General features: G+C 36.5%; 1 protein-coding gene across 7 annotated transcripts in view; it reads left to right on the top strand.

The window, feature by feature from the left end:
• LOC150095554 (latrophilin Cirl-like) overlaps positions 1-21,071 on the top strand; it is a 232,380-nt gene that overhangs the window by 200,849 nt on the left and 10,460 nt on the right. For all 7 annotated transcript variants that reach the window (XM_090410733.1, XM_090410737.1, XM_090410739.1 and 4 more), the window contains one exon: positions 19,887-19,968. In XM_090410733.1, the coding sequence (XP_090266859.1) occupies positions 19,887-19,968 (82 nt within the window). The remainder of the gene's footprint in view (positions 1-19,886; positions 19,969-21,071) is intronic.

Below are 21,071 nucleotides of genomic sequence, written 5' to 3'. Positions count from 1 at the left end.
AAAATATAATTGCAACGATGAAACAAATTTTCACATGTAAAGATAAAGATGTCATTTTGTCTCTTTACAAGGTCTTGATAACACCTGGACCATTGTGCGCAGGCGTGTCTCTTGGTTTCCATTGTGATTCTGATACAGTGGAGAGAGAGAGAGTGTAAAGGAAAGTTTGAAAAATGATATATGGATTGTGGAATAATGATTATGAAGACAGATTGAGAGTTTGTCAACTGCAGACACTACCAAACAGGAGAAAGAGGGGGGGATATGATTGAGAGTTACAAACTTCTGAAAGAGTCATACAGGATTTCAGTTCATGGAATTTTTCATTTTATGGAGGGCGGGGGAAAGGATGAGGGCATCCTTGGAAGCTGAGAATGAATGCTGCTAAGAAAGGGAGGAGGGCTAGATTTTTCTCTCATAGTGCATGACTGGAATGAATTGCCATTGGATGTTGTCTGTGCAAGCAGTGTGAATGAATTCAAGAATAAGTATGATTGCTGGTGCATGTAGTATGTGGCCTCCCTCAATGAGTCCCTGACTCTCTGGAGGTTTCTGTTAATAATAACTAAAATATTAGAAAGACATTCACAGCATTGTGGTAATCACAATGACTCTAAGTCTGAAGAATGAAGACCTACAGATTCATTTCCACTCACCAACTAGAAGTACTTTTTTTTCTAGGCCTTGTTTCACTCCATTTCTGGGTTGGTCAGTCTTTAGTGTAGGCAACAGGGAGTTTCTTTCTGGAAGAATCACTGGTTTTAATCACATGCCACAACACGCAGAAGTACAGACAAATAAATAGTAGTTAGGGTCTATGTTTAGTGATAAAGGCATAATGCATATTTCTTTGAGCAATGAAACTAAGTAGAGGGTTTGATTATTTTTAATTGATTAAAACAACTGGATTTTAAAAATTGTTTTAAAGTATTGAAACAATTAATTATACGCAGATGAAAAGCCAAACGGCTATTTTTCTGGCGAGGTTGATAAGTGAAGGGGATAAAAATCCCTTATTGTTCTTCAGCCAGTAAGCGAAACTAAGATCAAAAACTACGATCTGAACGTTTCATGCCGACGAACTGTTGGCGGATCCAAGCGTAAGTGACCACTTGGTAGTGCCACACCAAGGCAACTGATTGCAAAGGTGGAGCAAGATCCCTCACTATTCTTGATATTTTCTCATAATGTAAAAACACACAGCTCCTAGGAGATGTAGTACTGCTTTACATTATGAGGAGAGGTCACTACCCAGACTGGTTTATCCCCTTAACTTATCAACCTCGGCAGAAAAATAGCCATTTGGCTTTTCATCTTAGTTATAATACGTTATAATATAATATAGTGTCACACCTTTCTGGCATTCGTATAGTGAAAGTATGTAAATTCTTTTCACTTAAACTCTGATATTCTAGGTCTAGCTACTCACTGATGAGACCTCAAAAAAGGTTGAAACCGGTCTGGGTAGTGACCTCTCCTCATAATGTAAAGCAGTACTACATCTCCTAGGAGCTATGTTTTTACATTATGAGAAAATATCAAGAATAGTGAGGGATCTTGCTCCACCTTTGCAACGAGTTGCCTTGGTGTGGCACTACCAAGTGGTCGCTTACGCTTGGATCTGCCGACAGTTTGTCGGCATGAAATGTTCAGATCGTAGTTTTCGATCTTAGTTTCGCTTACTGGCTGAAAAACAATAAGGGATTTTTATCCCCTTAACTTAATTAATTATATGCATTTTCTCATCACTGAGTATGTGTAATATGTCACATTTAAACCACACAATTAGAGCATTTTTAACAGCTGTTTGCTTTTTCACATTATCATGTTTTTCCAGATCCACAAAATTTAAATATAGATCCTTGTTATATTCCATGATTCCTCAGCTGTTAAAAAGTAAAAACCAGATCCTGACAGTCCCTATTTAGCTTGAATCCAGCTGTTTTCCCAAGTTTTTCTCCCCAGTTTAATTTTGCCTCTCAAGTATGCTTGCATAAATATCTTTTGGAACATTCAGGAAAATTCTTGTGTAATTCTCACATTGTTTTATTTTTATTTTATTTTTTTAAATTAATGGATACTTTGTAAGTGCTATTCAAAATTTTCAGAATTTGATTTTCTGACTGGTTTCTGCTCACATATTGGCTATAAAATTTTTATAATTACATATGTCAGTAGAATTGTGGCTACACTAACTTCATTTTTTTATTTGTGATCCCTAATGGATTTTTCTACCTGAAATATTGATACATGCTGCGAGTCGATTTCTCTTGAATATTTTCCCAATGTTCTTGAATTCTCATAATTAATTTTAATGATATAAATACAGCACAGAGAAATAATTAAACAACAGGTTTAATCATTCAAATATTTCAGATATTTTGTCTCTGTTACAGAGACATCTGCAGAAATGCAATATTAAAATTGTAATCATTCACATAACAATAAGTGGAAGAAATTAGACTATTTTAATTCTCAAGTCCTATGGGGGTTCTCCATGCGTTTCTCCCCTTTCCCATCCTCTGGCTAATTTCTATGTGGAGCATTTTGAAAAGCAAGCTCTTGATACTGCCATTCTCAAACCTTATATTTGGCCAAGATATATCGATGATGTGTTCTGTATTTGGCCACATGGCTCAAACACATCAGATTCTTTCCTCTCCACCTCAATAGCCAGTTCACTATAGAAAAAGAAAATAACAATAGCCTGCCTTTTCTAGATACTCTAATAACATGTCTGCCTGATGACACCCATTCTTTCTCATTTACAGAAAACCCACCCAACCAGGCAGACACAAACTTTTCCATCATACCCTCTGTCAACTATGTAGTGTCATCAAAACCCTTGCCAGCCTCTAACTTCTGTTCTATTCAGGCTTCCCTTACAGTTGAACTCTCCTTTATTCACCAGACCTTTCTTCCCAATGTCAAAAAAAGAGCAACAAATTAACTTTTTCTCTCATCTTCTCACATCCCTCTCAACATACAGACTACAATAGTGCTATTACTATTCCTTATATCTATCCAGGACATTTCAGAAAAAAATAGCCAGAACTTTAAAGAAGTATAATCTCTGCACCTTTCAGACCTCATTTGAAGCCGGTCAACCTTTCTGTGCTCTCCTAAGGATCCTCTTCCTCCCCCCTCTCTGTTCCAGGTTTTTGCAAGGTTCCTTGTTCTTGCAACATATATTATGATAAGCTTGGAGATCTGACATCTGCCTTGGTGAACACAAGGAATACATCTGCTGCTGCAGCTATGGTCAGTCAGGTCTAGCCGACCATGCGTTGCACAGTATCAGATGAAAAAACAAAAAACAAAAAAAAAAAACTACCATGCTTCATTGCACTAAATACAAATTTGACTCATTTTAGAATCAGCAGCAGATTAAAAAGACAAGCTAATTAAATAAATATGGTTATGTTAAACTTACCAAGATTTAGCAAGCTTTAATTCTAAGGCCTACTGCCCAACAGCTAAGGCTAGCTAAAAGCTCAGGATATTCCTCGTAGGACTTTAGGCTTAAGAAAGTCCAATTTCTTCCACTTTTTTTTTTTTTGTGTGTGTGTTATTGCAATTTTAATATGGTATTCCTGAAGATGTCTCTGCAACAGAGACAAGATATTGGAGCAATTCAACTTCGTGTTTATTATTTCTCTGTGCTCTACTTATTCCATTAAATTTAATTATGAGTGCAAACCATCTAAGCTTAAATGCATGCTTTAACAGTTTTATATCAGCTAAAATCTTTTCTAAGTCATGGTTATGTAGACTTGCAAATCACTAGACTTATTAAGGGAGGGCCTTTTTAGGAACTCATACCTAAATGCCTCCCATATGTGTTCAAGGAGAGATATTTCATCTGACCATTTGCCATGAGAAGGATCTGGACCTCCTGTTTCCAACATACCATTAGTCAGCTTCTGAGATGACCAAATATCTTACTTGTATCTGTATTGTAGGATCCTTTATTAACTCATGCATTTATATCTCCTCTCTGCAGTCTATTTCTCACACTTTACAGACTACATTCCCTCAACCTGTTCCTCATATGTGCAGTTCTTTAGGAAACTTATCATTTAGGCTATTTGCCAATTGATTTTTTTTAGATGTTTTCTCATCTCTCAATCTACTGACTACATCTGCATACAGTAGTCTAAATGTGGTCTTATGAAAGCCTTGTAAAGTGGGAGAAGAACTTTTTCTTATGTTAGTGTTCTCATCAATAAGCAGTCATCTCATGTTATTTAACCACCTTAGCGATGTGGCCCATAAACTTTAACTCTCTGGTTACTATAATCCTAAAGTCTTCTACTACTATAATCCCAATGCCAATGGAAGGGCAAGAAAGGAAGGGGGGGGGATGTCACAGATGATAGAAGAGGAGTTATTCCCATCCCAGGTGGAATTGCAAGGGACAAATAATGAAATTGGTTGTGACAGTATGGTATGAGGTAGAGATGACAGGGTGAAATATTTATTTGGGTGTGGAAAATACATAGTGCATACTTTGCCTTTTTTGAGAAATTTTAGAACATTTTGAAATTTTAATTATTAAAAGCAAATTTTAGTGATTCAACATAATATTTTGGACTGGTGAATTGGTTATTTATTTATTGGTTAAAAAAAAAAAAGAACAGTGATGATAGTGGTTTCATACAAAAGCAAAACTAATGAATCTAAGAAGTTTATGAATTTGAAAACTTCCAAATCTTTGAACCAGTACAAAAAGAAGTGAATGTGTGGCTATTTACTAAATAGCTTAAGGAAATCACAATGTACAATAGAATATACATTAAAATAAATTTTAATACATTTCCAATATTTCGGCAACTGCCATTATCACAGGAACTTAAATACAAGACACATGCACGTAAGCACAACACACAGTAAATGAGGAACGAAGCAGGAAGCTATTCTTTCTCCTAAAAGTCCTGATGGTGCCTCCTAGTGGGCAATGTTGGTATTCTTGGCCGATTGGGCTGAAGGTCTTCTGATGTAGGTTTCCCAAATTTGGGACAGTCTCATGCAACCAAATTTGTTGCGGTTTGGATTGTTTCTTAGGGCTGAGGCTGATTCCATGAATAGCCTTTCATATTTGAATTTACTACGGTGTATTATCGTGGCTTTCTTCCACCGTATTCTATGGCGGGTATCCACCGCATGGTCTGCAAGACCAGAGTGGCTGTATTGGTGAAAACGGACGTAATCCTTGTGTTCTGAAATTCTGATATTAGCTGTCCTGCCTGTAATCCCAAACTGTGTCAAATTTAAGCACCGTTTCATTTTCCAAAAGGCTCTCCGTATTTATAACCGTGCCAGCCAAGCTTTGCTCAGGGAACAAATCGCAGCTCCCTTATTGACGCTAACTTAGCTATCCAGGCACTCTAAGATGAGCTTTCCGGCACCTTAAACCACAAGATTTGGTCTATTTTATACAACATCTCGTGCTCTGCTGTGGATAAAGAATTAAAAAAAAGTATGGGAACGACACATCAAAAAATTTGAGAATTTAAAAAAGAACTCTAACTCCAAACCACAACTTCCTACCGACATGGTAGTCAAGCTTTCGTCAATTAGTTTGAAACTTGAAGCACTCTATGCTCTCTCACGTAGCCACAGCTTCGCTATTGCGCCCAGAAGAATACCTGCCGAAGACATTATGATACAAATTGAACACAGAATACGACACCTTCCAAATCACGCCACCAACGGTATTAGACTGGATGTGGCTTGTGTTCTGACCAAAGCAAAACCACCAAAAACCAACATGCCCAATAAGAAAATTAAATCTCTGTAAGAATCAAAGAAAAACAAGGAAATAATAATCACCAAAGCGGATAAAGGGAATGCCACTGTATTATTTAACCAAAAGAGGATTACACAGGTAAGCTGAATGCTCTATTGTTAGATCGGGTTACTAACCTCCCTATCGAGTACAATCCCACCAACTCACAAATTAGAAAACTCCACAGGCTACTTAAGAAGGTCACTTCTTGGCCTGTAGAAGTCACTAACAAATTAAAACCGTTGAACTCCATACCCCCCCCCCCCCCCGTATATATATGGACTCCTAAAAATACATAAAGAAAATGTGCCATTACGTCCCACAGTGGATGGCATCGATTCCCCCACATAGAAACTAGCTAAACATTTGGCCAAAGCCCTCACACACATACTGGCAACACACCTTCACACACAAAAAACTCAGCCCACTTCAAAGCCAGCATAGAAAACCTTACACTCAAACACACTGATGTAATGGTCAGTTTTGATGTCTCCTCCCTATTCACAAATGTCCCACTCAAAGAATCCTTAGAGCTAATCGAAGCTAAATTTCCTCCCGATATCACAGCTCTATTTCAGTTCACAATGAACTCAGGCTATTTTGTTTGGCAAGGAAAATTCTACAAACAAATAGAGGGGACAGCCATAGGTTTCTTCACTCTCTCTCCCCACCCCTGGCCAACTTTTATATGGAGACTTAAACTCTGCTCCACAAAAACCCAGTATTTAGCTTTGTTATGTGGATGATGTGTTTGCTATTTGGCCACATGGCTCAGATACACTCCACTCCTTCTTAACACACTTAAACAACCAACACCCCAGAATCAAGTTCACCCTGGAAGAAGAAAAAAACAACTGCCTTCTTTTCTTAGACACACTAGTCACCTGCCAGCCTGATGGAACTTTGGTTTTCTCAGTTTATAGAAAACCCACCCATACAGGGAGATACATTCACCAACAATTCTCTCTCCCCCCCCCCCCCCCCAACAATATGGAATCATTAAGACACTACACAACAGGGCTAAACTTATCTGTTCCAATGCCCTAACCACAGAACTAAACCACATTCTCAACACTTTCTTAGCCAATGGCTACCCCCCCACCAAAAAAAAAAAAAATCCAAAAAATATTGAAACCAATACCCCCCCCCCCCTCACAACAAGGATTACTCTAAATCCATCACCATTCCCTATATCTGAGGCACACCTGGAAAAAATTGGAAAAATCCTAAAAAAACATGACAATTTCTTGTTACAGACCTTATAAAAAATTTGGCATCCCTTATCTGCCCACTAAAGACCTAACTGGTGTATACCAAGTCCCCTGCAGTTGTAAGTTGTCCTACTTTTGCCAAACAGGCAAGACAGCTAATATCAGAATTTCAGAACACAAGGACTATATCCGTTTTCACCAATACAGCCACTCTGGTCTTGCAGACCATGCACTGGATACCTGCCATGGAATACGGTGGAAGAAAGCCACGATAATGCACCGTAGTAAATTCAAATATGAAAAGCTATTCATGAAATCATCCTCAGCCCTAAGAAACAATCCAAACCTCAACAGATTTGGTTGCATGAAGCTGCCCCAAATTTGGGAAACCTATATCAGAAGACCTTCAGCCCAATCGGCCAAGAATACCAACATTGCCCGCTAGGGGGCACCATCAGGACTTTTAGGAGAAAGAATAGCTTCCTGCTTCGTTCCTCGTTTACTGTGTGTGTGTGTGTTGCGCTTGCGTGCACGTGTCTTGTATTTAAGTTCCTGTGATAATGGTAATGATAATGAAGCAATAATTATACCAACAGTCATCTATGGAGCAGAAGCATGGACAGTTAAGAAAGAGAGGAGAAAAAACTGCTGGCATTTGAAATGAAATGCTTAAGAAAAATAAATAGAACAAGTTGGATAGAAAAGGAAACAAACATCACAGTCAGACAAGAATTATTGTAGAAAAAGACAATAATAGAAAAAATTAGAAAACAACAACTGAGATGGTTTGGCCACACTGTACGCAGACAGACTTCCTAATGTCCTAATCAATACTTTTCCAACTGAAAAAAGAAGACCCGGAAGACCAAGAATTACCTGGCTGAAATTAAAAAGAACATCTCGGGATGCAGAACATATAAGTAACTTTTTCGAACACCAAGGAATAGAGAAGACTAGAAGATCCTGCTCAAGAGAAGACTAGAAGATCCTGCTCAAGAGAAGACTCAATCCATCTTAGACGGAAGAGAAGAAGAGAAGATAATGGTAACGTGACGTTGCTGAAATATTGGAATTTTATTAAAATTTATTTTAATGTATATTCTAATTTTCTTAAGCTATTTAGTAAGAATGTATAACCAATGTCTAAGCCTTTCTACGAGAATGTGGCTATTATGCAAGTCAATTTAACATTTTTCATTTAAATATTTTATATGTTTCAAATTTTGAAATTAAAATGTTGTATAGTTATGTTTATAAGTGTTTTCTATGAGTAGGCTTCCAAAAAGTACATTTTCATTTAAATTTTTCTTAAAGTGCAGTTTACAGCTGTATTTCTTTTGTGTATGTGAAAATGAAGATTTGTCTTTATTTTCATCTATAACAAAAGCCATAAATATCTCTCTCTTTTTTTTTTTTTGTTTGTTTGTTATATGCTTTATAATAGATGCTGGTATAATTAAAACACTATTGTATATCTTTATAATAGCAACAAAGTACCGATTGAGATAATTTTTCATTCACACAGCACTATTTGGAATTTCTGCATTTTAATTTGTCCACAAATAATACTGTGAATGATGGTGAAATATCAAATCGTTTGCTAACTAGGCAGGGTGGTGTAGAGACACTGCAGAATGATTTAAATAAACTGACATTATGGGAAAAGAATATTTGCCAGTTCAGTGTGGCAAAGTGTAAGGTTATACATTTCACTGAAAAGATTACAAGCTGTGTATTATGTTGATCATATTGTACTGTAAGAAACTGATGAGGCTAGGTATTTGTAGATAATGGTTAGGAAATCGAAGTTCAGGGGAAATATTGCAAAGATACACAAAGTAGCATTGAGGATCATTTAGATTATGAAAAATGCTGACAAGTAGGAATAAGGAAATTGTTATTCCATTCCATCTTTATAAGGCCTCGATACAACTGAATCTGAACTCATGCTTAGATTTGGTTACTTGGGTTTCTTGTGGAAGCAGAAATGGTGGAGAGGATAGGCAGGTAATCAAGCAGGCTATGGAGTGTAGCTGAGAAATGAAAGAATACTCATAATAAAATTTAATGGAATGAATGCAGTACAGAGAAATAGTTAAGGAGGGAGATATGATAGATACAAAATAAATTACTAAGGAAATTGTATATGAATTGTATATAGAAAAAATTTTTCAGTATAGTAGGAGTAGGGAGAACACAGTCACCTCCCCAGAAGTTGAGTTAGAGTGAAGTTAAAAAGGATATGAAGACTAGATATTTTGCTTGAAAGTGGTAAATGAGTGGAATGGATTGTCAGAGGCAGTTCTGAGTGCATAAACATTGTTGTGACTAATGGTTAACGTGAGTTTCAGAGTCTTGGGCATTTGTGGAGATGCTGGGATAATAATATTATTTCACTGACACCCTGGACTACACATTTACACATTTTCTGCAATTTCTGCAGAAAATTTACACGTCTTGCAATGTATTTTTAAAGTTGCTGATGTATTTTGAAAATACATCAGCAACTGAAGCACAAACGAAGAACAGATTGACGCCAATGGAAAAGGATGTGAAACTTTTGACATGAATAAGAGGATGGTTGATAGATATCAAAGAATAGTACATGGTGGAGCAGATTTAAGAAGAGGATGGTGACCAAAGGTGAGCCACAGGAATCTGTATTTGGATTGCTGCTGATTAATATGTACCTTAATGATATAGTGAATGAACCTCCATAGCTCAGTCAGTATAGACAAAGCCCTTTGGTTGGAAAGACCTGGGTTCGATTCCCGTCTATGATGTGAGAAACAACCTTTATCTGGTCTCTTTTGACTAAAGGTGAGTTAGCCAGTCTCATATGTAGGTAGAGGGTTTTTTTCACCCAGAAACTAGGGTTTTTCATCCCTCAGGACTGGTAGGATAGTCAACCTCAGAATTTCCAAACACATGGACTACATCCAGTATGGCTGGCCACTCTGGACTTGCTGACCATACTTTGGACATCCACCACAGGATACACTTGAAGAAGACCACTCTATTCCTCTGCAGCAAATACAAATATCAGAAGCCATTCTGTCTTAGCCTTAAGAAACTTCCCAAACTTCAAGAAATTTGGGTGCATAAAATTGCTCCAGATTTGGGAAACACTCATCCTCAGTTTTCAGCAACAGTCAAGACCTCTTATTTTAGCCTGCTGCGTGTGTGTGTGTGGGGGGGGGGGTTACTATTTAGGGCTTTAGACTAAACTTTGGATGCCTTGTTTCAGCCTCATTTACCTATTACCTAGTACCTAGTGTAATGTGTTTATCATATTGTACTGTGTTCCTTGATTATGGCAATTTGACGTCTTTGCTGAAATATCAGAAGTATTAAAGTCATTGTAATTAATACTCAATAGATATAAATTGCTCAAAAAAGTACAGTTACATATCAGCAATTGTAAGCAAAATATTGGTAATATATATATATATTTTTATTATTTTTTTATTTTATTTTTTTTCTCAACACGTTGTGTTGTTGTAAACCTGTAGTGCATTAGTACCCTAAGAAACTTCCCAAACCTCAATTTTGGGTGTATGAAACTGTCCCAATTTTTATTTTTATATTTTGTGCTTAGTCTGGAAATCCCAGACTGAAAAGTACAAACATGTCAAGCCATTTCAGAACTCAAATAAACAGGGTGGTGTGGTGGCCTCACACCACACAATAAAATTCATCTCCTGCTTAAGGACACTCGCATTCCCTGCCAATGGTGAGATTTGAACTTGAAGCCTATTAGAGAACAGGTGCATTAACCACTCAACCATTCAGGCTGATGTTACAAAATCCATAAACATGTAGTATGTTTGGAAAGTACTGTACTGTAAAATTTATTTTTTAAATTCAGACTTTCTGCACAGCATGTGAAAGGATTTTTGGTTAACGAAAACTGAATGGAGGTCTGAAATAAATATTTCAGTTAAACATAAAAAAGCAGTTCAATCAACTATTGATTAAGATAAGAATTTAAGCACCATTTCATCTCAAAGAAAAAGGGAAAAAATATGAAAAAATTTAAACATACAGTAATCCTCGATTAATACACCCCCGATTAGTGCACCTATATACATCTTAAAAATAAATGTTACAGATTTTAAAAATTTTCTATCAATACATTTTTTTGGCTAACTATTTTAAAAAATCACTCAACAGAATGAAATAATTTAGTTACCGATTTAAAACATTTTACGAAGCTATTTTTAATGGCATGCTACACTACTTCCATGTACACTATGTTCCAAATTTTTAATGCCAAAATTTATGTCATCTGCTATAGTACGCCCACAGATTCGTGACCCTTTGACACTTTTGCGCATGTCACAAAAAAGGAGAATCCATTCCGATAACAGGGTAATCAATCCGTCTTCTGGGATTGAATTGTTTATTATTACATGTCGGAAAATTAACTCCTCTTTTATGATCATTGTAGTTTTTAAAGTGGTAACTATTTTGCTTGTATAACAGTTGGGGAATTTTATCTATAAAGCATGTGATTTCGCACATTGCGACCAATTTGTACGTCCTTCATTTCTTTCTCCCCTTCAATGATAACATCCAAGAGTTAATTAAATCTCATTCTGAAGAATTGAGTGATTCCAACCTGCTAAATTTAGATGCACAGTGTGAAGATCCCAAAGAATATGAAGAAAATTTAACCACTGATAGTCAGCCAAAAGAGATTTCACAGAAACAATTTGAAAATATTTTTCGTACAATCGAAGTTTTTAAGCAGCAATGCTTGGAGACTGACCCTGATGAAGAGAGAAGCAGTAAAATTTGCAGAAAAGTAGAAGAGGCAATAGGGCCATATCGTCAGTTGTACGAAAAAAAGATTTTTTTTCGTACAACTGACGTTCAATTTTTTGTTAAGAAGTAGAATAATAAATTTATATTCTGAATATGTTTTATTGTCTTTCAGCTTCATGGGTTTCCTTTAACTACCTGAGACATACCCTAATTCTTTTATAAAAAAAATTAAGGGTTGAAAAAGAAATCTGAGGAACGAATTACATTTTCCCATAGGTTATTATATTCGATTAGTGCGTTTTTTCAATTAATGCACCTGTTTTAAAGAACGCATTAGGTGCACTAATCAAGGGATTGCTGTATTACTAATTAAAATTTAAATACCATATTGATGTTTTTCTTATTTAAAAATTATAAACAATTGATTTTTATTTTATGTTTCGTCTTCTATTCACATTTTATAAAAGTTTAATGTGTAAATAGACCCTTAGCAGCTTTAGCCAGTGGTGATGACCACATTTAAACTAAGAAAAACCTGGTTTTGGATATTATATAGGATGCAAGGCACTTTTCAACTACGATGAGTGACAGATTTTCTCTTTTTGATTTTTTTCCTCTCTTGCAAAAGATAATCCAGAGAACATGAAGGTGACAGACATAACAGATTATGCCTATTCGTTATGACATTAAATTAATTTATTGCAACATCCCATAGAACCTAATGCATGGAGTATTGCAGTGTTTTTGAACTGCTGAGAAAATAATGTTTAAATATTGTATTGTGTAATTGTTTTTTGTAGTTGCACATATTGTGGTGTTGGTTTGGATTGTTTTGGTTTATTCACTGCTGATAGTTTTGATTTTAAAGTGGTATCTATAAGGCAGTGAAAAGTCAGAAGCACAAGAAATTTAACTCAAAAGATTGAACTTTGTACTGAACTTTCCCTGGATATGCACAGTTGTTTTACAATTGTAAGTTTTTTAAAAAAATATTTTTCAAATTACACAAAAATGCAGATAGTTTGTGGACTGTGAGGCTGAATGAAAAGAATGAGAGTGGCGTGTGGCGATTACAGACTGGAACATTTGAAAAAAGAGAATAGAGTAACACACACACACACACAAAAAGAAATGCTAGTAATGGTTGTGATGAAAATGGAGTGGAAGAATTAGATGTGAGTTGTTGAAAGGAAAAAGAAAACATTCACATACTTCATTTTCAACAATCTTCACCACACACACACTCAATCATTACTTGCTTTCTGAAGAGGTAAGTAATGATTGATTGTGGTGGTGGTGGTGTATATGGGATTGTCATTAGATGTGGGGTAAATAACAGGCTGTATAAAACATACATTTTCAAGGTGGATAGATTACAAAGGCTTTGTATAAAAGAATGAATAGATAACAGGATTATTTGTAACTGGGGGAGTTGAAGAATAAGTGCTGTTGAGAAAGTGGTTAGCACGTTGTCTAGGTATGATAATAAAGGACTAAGGAAAGCAGAGTAATGAATGCCAAGATGACTGAGATATGTGAGGCAATTGGGTGTGCAATTTGTGAATATGTGGATGAATTTGAAAGGAAGGTTGGAATGGTTTAAAGCATACTGCATTTGGATTTGTTTGGTGTTAGATTTTTGGAGTAACTACTGTTTGCCAAGAGTTAAGATAGTGACTACAACTAAGGATCAGAGACAGAATGAGTAGCATTAAGAAACAGATTGTGGAAAGAGATGAAAGATGGATACAAGGGTTGGAGAAAGACAGGACAAAGTGATAGAATGTGTGAGAGTGAGCTTCAGAATGATATGAATGCTCAGAGCATGGAGGAATAATTTTAGTGGCCTCACAGAAGTGAGATTGTCTGTATACTGATATGAGGAGTACTGGCATAAGTACCAAAGATAACCGCCATAAGTTCATCTTGGTTAATTGAGGGTAATCTACTATATACTGGGGAGCATGGAAATGAAGGAATAGAGAATTTGCTAGAAGTAGAAAAGAGAATAGTACTCTTCATGATAATAGAGAAATTATGTCTTCTTTTTCTCTCTTCCATCATCTATGCAGATGATGACGAGGCCAAATGAACTCTTTCCACTTCTGTCTGTCCCGGGGAAGTCCTAACAATTCTGTCCAGTTTGGTGTCGCTTGTTATGATTAGGCCCTGGAATGTTGGGGTCAGTGACTTTGACATGTTTAGGAAAATTAGTTGAGCATGTCAAAGTAAGCTGATCATAAAGAGATTTTAATTATAGAAATATGGATTTGGAAGAAGAATACACTGTATGGATAGGAAAAAGATAGATGGAAGCAATATGAAGTTTTAATGTCAAATTTGGAAAAGGTATTAACACTGCTGCTAGTCCATGATGTACTGACTTGGGAGGCGATCAATCAGGATAGGGTTACTGTCAAAGAATATGTGGAATTATAAGGCATACGATTATGAGAAGCTCAGGAAGCTAGCATCAATACCACAGGTTGATGAGCTATTAGGAAAAAGAGTGTCGGCTTATGGTAAATGATTAGGATACATCTGACACACGCATGTACAACTATATTGTGAATAAGCAGAGTGGAAGTGAAACAAATGAACAGTGAAGTCATGAAAGCAGTGGGAAAAGAAAAATGTAAAGGTACAATCAGATGAAAGAGGGGGTATAAAGTGCAAGCTACAAAAGTGACCACTCAGGACAAAGAAAATTCAAGGGAATTCTCATGAAATTGAAGGCATTCTTCTCTGTGACAAGTAAGAAGTACAATTATAAAAAGGTGATTTAGCAGATGGTTATGGTGATAGGTGACCATTGCAAAGGCTGTAGTGCAATTATTCAATGAGCACTTTCTCAGTATGTATCATACTAGTGCAACTGGATTCAGGATTGGCTGTCCGATAGGTATCAGAGAGTTGTGTATGGTGGGGCAGTTTCAAGGAGGCAGAGGGTTATGAGTGGGGTCCCACAGGGGACCTATATTGTTTAACCTTTATATCAGTGACTTTGTCAGTGGATTGCAAGGGGATATTCAGTTGTTTGAAGATGATGCAAAGCTGGGAAGGATTATTAGTAGTAGTGCAGATGTGGTAGCCCTGCAAGAGGATTTGAATAAGCTAGATAGATGGGCAAATGAATGGGGGTGTCGGTTTAATGCAGCAAAATGTAAGGTCTTGAGGTTTGGGAAACATCGATGGGACACTGCATACTTTATGGGAGGAGTTATACTGGAGGAAGTAGGGGAGACAAGAGATCTGGAGTTGATGATTGATAGAAACCTGAAATTTAGGGGACATATTGCAAAGGTTGTGAAGGTAACACAGAGGATTGCTGCAATAATGAGAAGGACACTGACCTGCAGAAATAAAAGGGTTATCATTCTGTTGTATGAGACTCTGATCAGACCACACTTGGACTATTGTTCTCAGATTTGGTCCCCAGGATTTGAAGGGGATAAATTAACTGTGGAAAGGGTACAAAGGCAGATAACAAAGATGGTTTCAGGACTGTACAATGATAGTTATGAGGATCGGCTGAGGGAATGTGGACTGCAGAGTTTGGTGGATAGAAGAAGGAGAGGTGATATGATTGAGACTTTTAAACTGTTGAGATTATTAAACTGTTGGTTACAGGGTTGACATTGGGGAGTTCTTTCGCTTGGTTGAACAACAGGAAGGAGTGATGACAAGAGGCCATCTCTGGAAGTTACGAAAGGAAACTGTGAGCAAGAGGGTGAGGAGTGGTTTCTTTGCATGGAGGGTGGTTGAACCATGGAATGCATTGCCTGATGGAGTGGTGAGAGTGAGAACAGTCAATGAGTTCAAGGAGTGGTATGATAGACTTTGTGTTTCTTAGGGGGGGGACCTCCGCTCGATGAGTCTTGATAGACTTTGTGTTTCTTAGGAAGGACCTCCCACGATGAGTCTTCTGACTCCATGGAGGCCTGGATAATAATAAAAATAATACTGTGCACAAGAAAGGAGGTAAGTGATAGAAAGATTAGAGGTTAAAGAATCAGGTATCGATTGGGGGAAGATGTTAATAAGACTGTGAAATGACCTATTGCCACATATTTTTAGACTGTATAGAAGGAGTGAAACAGCACTGAGAAAGAATTAAAAATATTATTTAATACTTCCAATATTTATTTCATCTGTCACTGAGACATTGTCTGGAAGTACGACACAGACAAATGCAACACAAAACTAAGTGAAACACATGAATGATAGACTAGTGTTGTAAGTAGGTGAGGCACCCTCTATGGGCACCTGTCAGTGGCCTAGGATGTAACAGGGATCTTGAAGTATTAGTGTTTCCCATATTTTGGGAAGTTTAATGCAACCATATTTAAATGACACTGATTTCTGAGAGCAGCTGCAGAATCCCAAAATAGTCTTCCTCTTCTAAATTTACTGCAATGGAACATGCCGATCTTTTTCCAATTGATTCTACGATCTTATCTAAAGCATAGTCCACAAGGCTAAATCGACCATAGTTATGATTGCAGATGTATTATTTTTTTGTGTTCTTCCATACAGATGCTGGCTGATCTTGTCTGTTCATAGAATGCCACTTGTAGGAACAGGGCACTTGAAATACTCCAGGCATAGAGAGAGAGGAGGGAGCTGATCTTTAGTAGAATGTATAAGGGTAGCAAGCTTGCAGTGGGACTTGAAAGCTGTGCAGAGATTATATTTCTTTAAGATTCTGTCTATTTTTTTGAAGTGTCTCGGACATAGAGGATGATGTAGGTTTACCAAAATCTTTCTGAAGAGAGGGTCGAGGATTGCAGGAAGGGTTGATTATTTTTAGATATTGTGGGAACTGTAGTCATTAGATAAGAAAGTGTTAATTTTTTATATGTCGTTATCGTGTATTTATATCGTATATATATATCGTAGTTATTGTAAATTGTTAGATAGCCAAACCTTACTTATTGTGCTAGTTAAGTGACTATACTTAATATGTTTTCTCGAGCTTGTTTCTACTTTGCTATCTCTATCAATTCCTAAATACTTTGTGGACACTACTATAATTGCTCACATGTGCAAACTTGGTAGACAAAGAAATTGCTTCAGACTAGAGCCAAAATTCTTTGTTACAATTCTGGAATTAACTCTGTATCAGAATTTGGAAAAATTTATTCGTTGAAGCTGCACCATTCAAATTCTTAGACATGAGAAGCTTCTTTGCCAGGGAATTAATTCTCAGAATGACACACTTATCGAATCAAGCAATTAATATTTCCAATTACAAAACCTTATATGTCTAAATTTTTCCCTTACTGCAGTCGTAGCTATCCCCAACTATTGATTCGCTCAGGTTCTATTTTATTGAGTGGTGCATTGCGATTTCAGATCAGGCAATTTGTTAGGTAAAAAAAGTTTATTTATCACACTAATACAATACACAATTACTAAAGATTACTTAATTAAGCTAAATCTCTCCTACAAGTTAAGCAGGTTAAACAGACATGACCTTAATATTCCTAATCTTTCTCAACATTAGACAATATCTGCAACTAGTATAAATCACTGCCTCCTTCCTACAACATCTGACAATCCTATACAAGCATTTACCTTATTTAATTTCAAGATATACTAGGCTATGACATGCATTAGTACATTAGCTCTACACTATACAATATCTCATTCTCAGACATGATGCAATTTACAGGTTGGTTAGATTCTAAAGTCCTGTTTCAATTCATGTAAGTCCAATCACTGAGCATATCTGCACATTATTGTTTTCTAACTCTTTCTAGTATACAAATGAATTAAAAAGTTCCTACATTACCGAGTAACTGGATCTCTCTGGTCTTCTCTCTCAATCTTTCATTAAATTCACACGGCTTGTTACCTTCTCCTACGGTTTGCCATCTTCAGAACAAACTGGCGAATACGATCACAAATTGCCTTCTCCGATGTGGGCAAAGCTGCTCTGCCGGGATCGGTCCACGTGGTTCTGCATGTTGTTTCGGTCTGCGCTGACTTTTCCACCGTACCGATGATTATGCTCGTACTGGATCGCTATCTGGCCGCATAGCTGCCAGTGGACATCGTTCTTCTCGACCACGCTCATGTACTACTCCTCCGGGAATGACTGGAACAGAAATCCAAGGGAGAAAAAAGCAAAAAAAAAAGCCTCGAGTTGGCGTCGCCAAGCTCTATATATATCCTTCCTGAGTTGTTCTCCCTACTATGTCACCTTTTCCACTTGGCACCTAAATCTCTTGCACTCGGTACCGTTCTCTCCTCGCCGAGTTCTCTACAGGGACTTCCTACGCGCAACGTAGTTTTCAAGTACGTGACTGCCTCGGGTGATATTTATAAACCGATTATCTCATTGTATATGTCGATCTAACGTATTTTTTACTAAATTTCAATCCTTGTCAGTTTTACAAGGACACATAACAGTATAATACATAGGGGAACATAGGAGAATTGACAATTAAAAGACTATTTCGTTTTTTCATTAACAATTTCACTTATACCCATATACAAGTATTCTTCTAGAAATTTTGTTACCTGTTAACTCTGAATGAAATATTTTAACAATAAATTAAACCTTTCATTCAAGATTTAACAAAAGTGTGGTGTATATGAAGTTCTGCTGTTAGAGAGGACTCATTGGAACAAAGGTTATAGGCTCTATTGGCTAGTGTTTTAATAGGGGGGAGGTAATGGGAAAGTTTGTGAATGTATCTGTCTGTGTGGGTGGGCTTCCTGTATACTGAAAAAGACAGGTTGTTATTGGATAGGTGCCTTTCTAGACATCTTGTTACCAAGGTGTCTATAGAAAGGCTAAACTATTATTAATTTCTTTTGCCATGATAAACTGGATTCTAGGGTGAAGACTACTGAGTTGAGAGGGGAAAGAGACTAATGTGTCTGGGTCATGAGGCCAAATGGAGAACACATCATCCACATATCTTAACCAGATAGAAGGTTTGAGAGGAACCGAGTTAAGACGTCGAGAAGGTAACCAACTGTACCTCACCCTTAAGTTGTTTGCTGATGATGCATAATGGGGGGGAGGAGAGTTATAAAGAGTAATGTTAACTCCCTTCAGGAAGATTTAAATAGATTTTTGGCTTAGATGAATGATTTGGGTAGCAGTTATGTTAGTAAGTGCAATTTCACTTTGGAGTGCACTATAAGGCTTTTTACTGTATTAGTAAAACTATATTTCAGAAGGTGGACTAGTTTTGAGATCTGTGGTAATGGATAACAATGGCCAAAGTTCAGAGGGTATACTGCAAATGTTGCAAATTTTTATCTTAACAACACATTGCTTTTAAGATGAAGAATACACTGACATGTACAAATAAGGAAGTAGTTATGCTATAGCATTAGGTAGCTCACACATGGATCATCATCATCAATTTTCTGATATGTACCCTCAGGTGGTGTTCAGGCTACTACAATAGCAGTACACGATTAAGTGTACATTATTATTAATCTCCTATCACAATTTTCCTCCAAATTAGTCTGTTACTTGTGAGCACTCCAGTATTATCATATTTAACCTTTCATTCTTCTAAGGTACTTCTGATTGAACCAATCCATGTAGACCTTTGTATTCCTTTCAGTCTCGTTCTTGTTATCTTGGCATCGAACACCTGTTTTGCTAATCACACATGGGCAACATACTGTTATCCTTTTTTCTTTTTTTTTTTCAGCAACATACTGTTGGGGAGGGTCCAGAGATGAGTAACTAAGGCAATATCAGGACTTTGGAATGTAGCAAATTTAAATTGCAAAGTTTAGCAGCGATAGTGAGGGGATTTACCAAAGTAATGTAGAAGGGATTATACGTAGATTGGAAGGTAAGGGAGAATGAAAATCCATTCCTGGAAGTTGTGTATAAAGGTATGGTGAAGAGTAATTTTTTATACGAAGAATGGTAGATGAATGGAACACACTCCCTGAATGTTAGGAGAGTGAATGAGTTTAGTATCATAGATATATTACCTCCCACAGTGAGTTCATTGACTTCACAGAGTCTTGTTATAATATAAGTAAAGCATAATACAAAATCTATAAATATCTGAATATCTATACATAGATAGTATATATGTGCTTGAATATATTTTTAAATCTTCATATTTCCTTTATTGTAGTCTCATCTTCAGCCTTGGAATTCTCAAAAGAAACAGAATCCATCGACAAGCAGTTCATCTCTTCTGAGATCCAGCACACAAGGTCAGTTAATTTATTTACAACTCTAGCTAAATATCACTTTCTAAATATGATTGAAAGTCACCACTAATAATAAACAGGGCATAACACTATACATTAGAAAGCACAAATCTTGAACTGCTTTGAGGTTTCTGAATTTTTCCTGATTTTGGAAAATCAGGAAAAATCCAAATCTGAATTGTCAGATTTGGATTTTGTCTTCCATATCTAAATCTAAAGTGCAGTCATGTCGTGACTGCTTTGGACATGCTTTTATTTAAATGATAAAATAGTGTGTGATTTTCATTTGAATAATCTTTGATATTTAAAGACTATTTCTTGTTGTAGTTTCATTTAAAAGATGGTTTTAAATATTTATAAACTTGCAGTGGGCATCTTTTGAAGCTATCTGATGCATCAGTAAGGCAGCAGGAATAGATGATATTTGACCAGAAATGCTGAAGTATGGTGGTATAAAAGTCTTACAGTGGCTGCACTGTATAGTTCAAAATGCCTGGACAGAGGGACGAATTCCCAATGATTGGAGTAGAGATCTAATTGTACCTATATATAAAAAGGGAAAAAAAAACAATGTGAGAATTACAGAGGTATATCCCTATTGAGTGTTCCTGGTAAGATATATGCAAGTATACTTGAGAAATGGTTGAGAAGAATTGTGGAAGAAAGCTTGGTGAAAAACAAGCTGGATTCAGGTCAAATAGAGGCTGTCAGGATCAGATCTTCACTTTACGACAAATAGTCGAGAAAGCATGGGAATATAACAAAGATCTGTATTTAAGTTTTGTCGGGAAAAGGCATATGACAAGGTGCCAAGAGAGAAGCTATTCAATACGCTACAGTTATATGGTGTCAATGGGGCATTATATCAAGCAATACTTAGTCTTTATTTGAGTTGTAAGTCAGCAGTTAGAATTGAAGGAAGTACAGGAAGATGGCTTAATGTTAAATTTGGTGTGAGTCAATGATGTACATTTTCTCCTCTGTTATTCATTATCTATATGGATCACATTATGAAATAAAGTATTAAACATGATATCAAAATTGGAGATGTTAATGTCAGCTCTTTGCTTTATGCGGTCGATGTTATACTTCTAAATAAATCCGCT

Source organism: Typopeltis vanoorti, chromosome 20 (assembly GCF_054136105.1).
Source record: "Typopeltis vanoorti isolate ZY-2024b chromosome 20, IOZ_Tvanoo_1.0, whole genome shotgun sequence".
Lineage (NCBI taxonomy): Eukaryota > Metazoa > Arthropoda > Arachnida > Uropygi > Thelyphonidae > Typopeltis > Typopeltis vanoorti.
Note: the sequence above shows the minus strand (reverse complement) of the source record. Positions and strands in the feature narration are given on the sequence as shown.